The sequence below is a fragment of the Physcomitrium patens genome, chromosome 2 (genome assembly GCF_059467195.1).
Source record: "Physcomitrium patens ecotype Gransden chromosome 2, ASM5946719v1, whole genome shotgun sequence".
NCBI lineage: Eukaryota > Viridiplantae > Streptophyta > Bryopsida > Funariales > Funariaceae > Physcomitrium > Physcomitrium patens.
Genome location: NC_143411.1, coordinates 4,094,964 through 4,103,672, shown reverse-complemented (window position 1 = coordinate 4,103,672; position 8,709 = coordinate 4,094,964). Strand labels below are relative to the sequence as shown.

The window sequence follows — 8,709 nt, the reverse complement described above, 5'->3', positions numbered from 1 at the left end:
TGTCCCAAAAAATATATTTGCAAATCATTCATATATTGAGACATTATATGTATTTCTGGGAATTCCCATAAATGCATGTATGTATACAAAGCTCGTCATTTTTCAACTCTACCATCTTGCAACTTGTACAGAATCAGATACCAATTAGAGAGATGATTAAGATAAAGATGTGGTTCTTATGTTTAGAACATGAAGTATATTTTTATATTACATACACACATGTATACATTATTGGGAGGGGGGAGGGGGACTACAACAATAATAATAATAATAATATTAAAAAATGATTATTTATCCACGAGACTTCATACACGAGATCCTTTGTAAGAACCCATGCTCCATTTCTCATCCAAAACAGAGGCATTCTGGATGTGAACATTCATCTACGATCATTCGCCCTTGCCAGACCCCCTACTTCACCTACCCCTCAAAGTCAGCATCAGTCACGATGACGTGGACCTGGTTACGCGCGGAGCGTGCTAAGTGTAAACGGGGCGCTGTGTGCGCCAATGGGCCAGAATTTCGGGGTGGCGAACATGGACGCGGCGACGACGAGAGTTCGCATCCCGAACAATGAGCAGCCAGTTCTGAGCCTGGTGCATCACGATAATTTATAAGATTATAAACATTCGAAATTGTGCACTATTCCTACCGATCTAGAAGCTTGCAAAAAAAGTGTAAAATAACAACACAGGAGCTGAACTAGGATGTTTGGGGATTGTGTGATTGTGGCGCTGGTTTGCTGCAACAACACCAGCTGATTCTTACTCAAGCTCTGTAGATATTTGAATACGATTCATTGTGCTGAGATGAATGCGTGCTTACGTTGTTGTGGGCTCCGGAAACATCGGGTGGCTGTCAGTGCGTATCGGCAGAATTAGACTTCACCTGAAGAATCGAGAACTTGGCAATCAGCTGCTGCCGATACCTCTGAATGACGATGGGGTTGCGAGATAGAGGTGCTAGCCGCCGAAGTTGCTAGCCGACCGTAGTTGCCAGTGAGCGTACGCTGGAAATATTATATCTGCATGGCGATTACACATTTGCCCCTCCATGCAATACGGAACTTAACATAAAGGGGCAAAATTTGCTGACGTTCGCGACGACTCCGGGATAGCATCAGCAGCTGCGTCCCGCTCGGAATCAAGTTCTAGGTGAGGGCTGGCGCTACATAACGCCGTCCTTGGTGGTGCTCGAAGAACAATCTTCACGGATCAGCAGTTGATCGTCTGTCCCCTGCCGGCGTATTCCTCCAACACCTTGTTCTCTTCCTACGACATTTGTCTCACGTCTTTTATCTGCCACCATGGCCAAGGCTCTCTTCATCTTTGCGGTGCTCCTTCTGGCCGCCGCTGCCACCATCGATGCCGGCGTCTCTCCAGCTCCGGCCCCGGCTCCTAAGCCTGGTGTGGTTCTGCCCAAAGTTCCAGCAACGAAGTCCGCTCTCGTGAAGGTGCTCATATTGAACAAGAGCTCCAAGGACCTTGTCATCAAGGTGAAGGAGCTGGGACCCAAGGCGAAGGCCATCGTCGCCAAGGCGGACAAGTGGACCGGCGTGGGAGAGTTCAAGGTCAGTCTGACCTTGAACCACATCCTGCACTTGACCGTGAGCGTGAAGAACGAGAAGAACATGTTGGTTACGAAGGAGCTCGCACTGAACCTGTTCAACAGAGTCAAGCGCGACCTGGAAGGCAAGAAGTTCGTGGTTCTGAAGGCGGTGGAGGACAGGAAGAAGCTCGCTAACGGGAAGGTGAAGAAGTTCCTGAGTATCTGGCTGGACGCGAAGATTGTTCTCAGCATCAATTTGTCTGTGTAAGATTGGAATGGAAATGGTTGTCAAGACTGGTTAATTTTTATTTATTCGGGTGGTGTGCGGTGCTTGGATCGGCTCAACAACGCGAGACCAGTATTCGTCTTCATTGGACAACGTAGTTACGATCGCAATCACATGAACATGACAGGAAGTTCTTACGCCGGATATTTGACGTAGTTGGAGTTGAACGTAATTTATGATCCCGGCTTTTGAAGAACAGATTAGCATTGTTGGTTGCCACTTTCCTTGATTTATTTTTCTGAAATTCTTTTATTTTTTCGTACCAGATTAAAACAATGTGATTCGTTCTGGACGATAGTGTTAACAAAGACAGTTTGTCTGCCTGTAGTTCACAGGTTGATCGTTCTGTATGGTGTTTTACTTCAGCAATACAAGTTTGTCAAATTTGCCTTGACTTAGTAGAACTGGGCTTGGGTGATGAAGTCTTGGCTTTGGTTATCAGTTTGTCAAATATCAGTTTTGCATAGATAGAATTGCTATGGTTTGTAGATGTTTGCCAAGTATTTCAAATTCTCAAGCACGTATTGTTGGAGGGATTTAAAAACGACTTGTCCTTCCTCGTCTCTATCCAAAACTTCTGAACTGCAAATATTATCTTAGCACTCTTCGGATGTGAAGTAATTGTGTGCACGACCCTCCGGCCATTAGTGTACTCTTGGAAGCCCTCTCGCAGAAACATATCATACTGTCTGTGTATATCCCAGCAGAGGTCGGCATTGAATAGGAATACTCTTCACAAAACATTACAAAACACCAAAATCACATATGTTTGTAATGTGAATAGTTTGTGATGTCAGTGAATAAGAAAATCACAAAACTATTCACAAAACACCGAAATCACAGATCAAGTAGTGGTATACAACGCCCTTGTGTCTACAGTTCAAGCGCAGGACAAGTGAAGAAATCAACGAAGACTTAAATCCTCTGCCGTGTCTCAGCAATCGAGACATTACGATAGCATTGCCAGGTTAGTCCATCGACACTCTGTTGGTGAAATCCCTTCAACATGACGATTGCCAGCACAGAAAAAATTGGTGAGAATTTCGACCCCTGACCAAGCATTACACAACTCAGGTCCTAGTCTTGAATTGCGTTTAGTTAAAAGAGCCATGCTTACCAGTCCCTATACCGCCGTCGACAGATCGTCAGGCCTGGCAGAGCTGAAGCCCGAAAACAGTTATGTAGTATTCATGGCTATGACTTCTTTTCAAACCAGTGACAAAACGTTAGCAAAGCTTTCAACCAATTTGCGAGCTTGTAGAATGAACACTTAGTCGATAAATACATATATAATGCGGTTAATATATTTGAATAATACGTAAATTATGCGGTTCCGACCCGAACATCTATAGAGAAAAGTATTCTAGCGATTAAAGTCGAGTAAATGCGTCCTTTGTTGTGCCCATGGATTCTGCGCGGGAAAAAACATTCCACTGCCGTTTGGATGATATTCCACGTGGACATTCATCCATTCGGGCATGGGAATATATCCGAAGCCTTCCCTCCCTGCCCGCTCGGTCTGCACCCATTTCATCTGTCTGATTATTCTGCCCGCATTTCTGCTGCCCCATCGCCCTTAGATTATTTTCTTCTAAATTTTTGTGATTTATTTAAGATAAAAATAAATAAACGAGATAAATTCCATTCATATGGTACTAGAGGAATTATTCTAAGATTTTTCTCAAATAAATATTTATGAACCTAATACACATGATTTATTTTAAAACTATGAAAATAGGAGGAAACAATTTTGTTTTTAATTTTATTTCTCATGAGAACTATACTTTCAAAAATTAGACATATGCTAAGGAATTAAACTAAATCATTTTAAAATAAATTATGTATTTATATATATGCATACACGTGCATGTGTGCTCAAAATATAAATACAAGTAATTTTAAGCATGACTTTGTGTTTGAAATCTAAAGAAAAGTAAATAAAAATAAAATCAAAGTTGAAGTTAATGTTTTATAACGTTAAATCCAGGTACTTGTATCACGAAAAAAAAAACCTTAAGTTATACATTCATACCAAAATATATTTTTTATAATAATTATTCAATATAATAATATTGCAATAATACATATTGTCTTTGAAATTATTTGTAGAATTTCTATTTTATAGGATTTCAACAAAAACAGTTGCATTCCATGACTTTACTTTAACACGAAAAAAAATAATAAAAAATAAAAAATAAAAACCATACCATACCATAATAATATTATGAACAAGTTTTCAGATATGCATGGTTATTAAATTGTGTTGTTTAATATGTGTGTAACTTTGTAATTAACTACTATAATTATTAATATTGAGAAAATAGAAAAACAAAAAACCAATGGTATATTTGAAGATTTGGGTTATTAAAAAATGGTGTCATAAACAAAACATGTATTATGTGTGGTATAAATTCAATCTCATTTTTTAAGAAAAACATATAATCCTAAAAAAAAAATTAAACACAGAAATCAGTGCAGTAAATATATCATAATGAAAAGATGCATAATTGATTAGCAATTGAATGTTTAAATTATCAGCAACACAAAAATACAATCATAATATAGAATTATGCATTCACATTATAAATTTAGAGTTTAGCCGACATAAAATTAAATATTTTTATATATATTTTAACTAATTTATCAGCATCTTTGTCACAAGATCAAAGAGTACAAGTATATCTGCGTTGATAGTTCAAAAAATGATAAATTAATTGTGTTTATATATATATATATATAGACATATAAATATACAAAGAAACTGAAATTTAAACAACATGTATCTAAAATATACATACTAAACTAAGAATACTAAAGACTAGTGTACAGTAATAAAATAAATATATTAAATTTTCATAGAAGGTATCATACATTCATAAATAAACACTGAATCATGACCAAAAAAAGTGGAAACATTCAATTTCAATAACATGTGAAAAAAGTTAATAGAGATGCATTAAAACAATCTTATTAAAAAAATAAAAAGGAAAAAAATTTTACAAATAGAATTGAAGCATTGCAAGAATTGATATAGATTGAAATATCATAAAAATATTAAACCACCTTTAAAAACTATTATAACACCATGAATAAAAATATCTATCTATCTATAATAGAACATTGTCTATTTGTAATGGGAAAGCTAATCTATATATGTAATAAATTATAACATAATGGGTCATCCCAGGTATTGAGATAGTTCCTACAAAAAGAAAAAGGAAAAAAAAACAATATAAAAATAAATAAAAAAATAAAAAATAAAAACAACCATCTCTACCATAATATTAGGAAAAATATCGTGTTTGTTTCACTTGCACCATATATTAAACAAAAGATAAATTGATAGATATTGATAATTGATAGATTCAAAATTACAAACTCAATGTAATGTCTTTTCTTGATTTAAAAATAAAATTAAATAAAATGAAAACATAATTTTCTTTGAAGATAGATAGATGTATTAAGGATAAACATGCCATAGTAGTATAAAGTAAAAGACAAACATGTACCTATTAAACACAAGGTTATATATAAACTATCTAATTAATTTAAAGACCATGGTAATAAAAGTTCATTTAATTATTAAGTACTAAAATTAAAAGCATTTAAATCATAATATCTCCTTTATTAAATTATCAATTATATATTTTTTTATTTATTATACATATTTTTTTAGAAATTTAGTTTGTTATCATGGCTTTGATTTTTTGTAGTCCTAGTGCATATGATTCAAATTTCCTTATAACTAAGCAAGTCTAACTTTAAAAATACATGAGGCACAGAATTTATGACCAATGTCTAGAGAATCATATTTAGGACATTATTATAGTTAATTATTTTTTTATTCATGCATATTAAAACCGCAATGAAATTTTAAATTCAGAAAGACTTTGTGACCAATACAGAGAATAAATACGTGCATATATATATATATATATATATATATATATACATAAATATATACACACAAATACACATATGTACATTCCATGTTTGTTTTGTTATAGAGAATAAGTTCATAAAACTAACTAGATATAACTAAAAATTTAAATGTAAATTAAAAACTTAATTTGCACGAGAGTGCCCTTTTTGAAAATAAAATGACCTCATTGACCATTAACCAAAATCTGTTAATTTAACTGCCATAGAATTCAAACCCTAAACCCTAAACCTTGAAGCCCGTGGATGGTGTTGACAGCCGCCTCGCCGACAGAGTATCACAAGGGGATAGTGCTTTCCTTAGGACCCCAGCAGGTTGGAACCCATCCTACACCCGACAACCGCGCGAGCAACCACGCTGCTAACTGGTCGGACCGTTAAGAACAGCAGCCGTTGGATGGCGCATCGGACGGTTAACGTAACTAAACGATTTCCTTGAAGAAGACGATCACGGCGTCTTTAACTCACCTCCCTGAATTTTGCTGCCACTCTTGCGAGAGTTTCCTCGTCCATAGTTGTGATTCTCTCTGCTGCATCGACCTTCTGCGATAATCTTCAGGTACGATTGGTCCGAAGATCATCTTTACATTTCACCTTTCTTCGCAGGGTTCTGTACAGTATTCATTGCATGAACATCTCCAAGTAAGAAGGGTTTTGCTGAATGCGTTGCTGCAGAACTTTTTCTGTTCAGTCGCATTGATCTTTGACGTACCTTTCTACGGACTTTGATTAACATTATAGGCCAGTGCAGTGTCTAGGCTCGAAACCCTGATTCTGCTCAATTCAACTGTGGAAATTTTGATATATGATTTTTATTGGTTATCTGTGTCTACTCTGAATTGAGGTGTACGAGGATTTGCGCAGGTGAGAGAAGATGGGGAAGGAGAAGGTGCACATCAACATCGTGGTGATCGGTCATGTGGACTCCGGGAAGTCGACGACAACGGGACACTTGATCTACAAGCTGGGAGGGATCGACAAGCGTGTGATCGAGCGTTTCGAGAAGGAGGCGGCGGAGATGAACAAGCGGTCGTTCAAGTACGCGTGGGTGCTGGACAAGCTGAAGGCGGAGCGCGAGCGGGGTATCACGATCGATATCGCGCTGTGGAAGTTCGAGACGGTGAAGTACTACTGCACTGTGATCGACGCGCCCGGGCATCGCGATTTCATCAAGAACATGATTACGGGAACGTCGCAGGCGGATTGCGCGGTGCTGATCATCGACTCGACGACGGGAGGTTTCGAGGCCGGTATCTCGAAGGATGGTCAGACTCGGGAGCACGCGTTGCTGGCGTTCACGCTGGGAGTGAAGCAGATGATCTGCTGCTGCAACAAGGTGAGTGGGTGGGAGCGGGGCGTTGGGTTAGGGGTTTGGAACGGGGGTGGCAGGGGAGTAGTAGTTGTGGAGGAGGAGGATTGACGGGGTGGTTGGGGCGGCAGATGGACGCGACGACGCCGAAGTACAGCAAGGCCCGATTTGATGAGATCAGCAAGGAGGTGTCGGCGTACCTGAAGAAGGTGGGGTACAACCCGGACAAGATTCCGTTCGTGCCGATTTCGGGGTTCGAGGGTGACAACATGATCGAGCGATCGACGAACTTGGAGTGGTACAAGGGGCCAACCCTGCTGGAGGCACTGGACAACGTGTCGGAGCCGAAGAGGCCATCGGACAAGCCGCTGCGGTTGCCGCTGCAGGACGTGTACAAGATTGGAGGTATTGGAACTGTGCCAGTGGGTCGTGTGGAGACAGGGGTGATCAGGCCGGGTATGTTGGTGTGCTTCGCACCGACTGGACTGACGACGGAGGTGAAGTCGGTGGAGATGCACCACGAGTCGATGCCGGAGGCGCACCCGGGTGACAACGTGGGGTTCAACGTGAAGAATGTGGCGGTGAAGGATCTGAAGAGAGGGTATGTGGCATCGGATTCGAAGAACGACCCCGCAAAGGAGGCAGCCAACTTCACTGCCCAGGTGATCATCATGAACCACCCGGGACAGATCGGGAACGGGTACGCGCCAGTGCTGGACTGCCACACATCCCACATTGCGGTGAAGTTTGCGGAGATATTGACGAAGGTGGACAGGCGATCGGGCAAGGAGCTGGAGAAGGAGCCGAAGTTTTTGAAGAACGGAGACGCAGGGTTCGTGAAGATGATTCCGACGAAGCCGATGACTGTGGAGACATTCGCTGAGTACCCACCACTGGGACGTTTCGCGGTGCGTGACATGAGGCAGACGGTGGCAGTGGGAGTGATCAAGGCCGTGGAGAAGAAGGAACCAACCGGTGCCAAGGTGACGAAGGCCGCTGCGAAGAAGAAGTGAATGAGAGGGGGGATGTGGGAAGGTGGGGGTTATGGGGGTGGTGTAGAAGTGAGGGGCATATGTTTTTGTTCGGTGCGCTGGGCGGAAGCGCGGCAGAGGCAGAGTTGGGTACTAGATAGGAGATGGCGAGGGCGAGATGTAGGAAGGCGAGTGACGCAATTGTAATAAAGATTGTGATGATTTGGTGGCAAAGGTGTGCGAAGGGTGACGGGGAATGGGGGGATGTGTGTGGGTGTTGGGGACGTGGGTCGGGGTGGGTTAAGAGGGTATGAATGGGCGTTGGGTATGTGTGTGCGCGCCGGAGGTGGCGATTGTTTGCAGATTCGGCCTCAAGATTGTGGTGGTCGACTTGCCCGGGTTGACAGTCTGGCAGGTGATTTTGTCATACGTTGTGATCGGATAGGATGTTATTGCTCTCTCACTTCCGTTCAGTAGGGTTCGATTGTGTAATGCCCTTGTGAGTTTGTCTTAGCTGTCTGGAGTATGTCTGGCTTGTGTTGCTGCAAAACGTTTCTGTGGTATCTATGATGCATTCGTAGTAGTCGTGCAGGAATTGATGCATCTGCTGAGTAATATAATAGTGGTGGGGTGGTCTTCATTTGTTCAATGTGTAT

The 8,709-nt window shown here is 40.9% G+C and overlaps 1 protein-coding gene across 1 annotated transcript; it reads left to right on the top strand.

Moving 5' to 3' along the window:
- The first annotated feature begins 6,197 nt into the window (after positions 1 to 6,197).
- Positions 6,198 to 8,287, top strand: LOC112292660 (elongation factor 1-alpha). The gene is made up of 3 exons (XM_024541375.3): positions 6,198 to 6,332; positions 6,638 to 7,109; positions 7,214 to 8,287. The coding sequence occupies exons 2-3, from the start codon at positions 6,648 to 6,650 to the stop codon at positions 8,093 to 8,095; spliced, it is 1,344 nt and encodes a 447-aa protein (XP_024397143.1). The 5' UTR covers positions 6,198 to 6,332; positions 6,638 to 6,647; the 3' UTR covers positions 8,096 to 8,287.
- Positions 8,288 to 8,709: the final 422 nt, after the last annotated feature.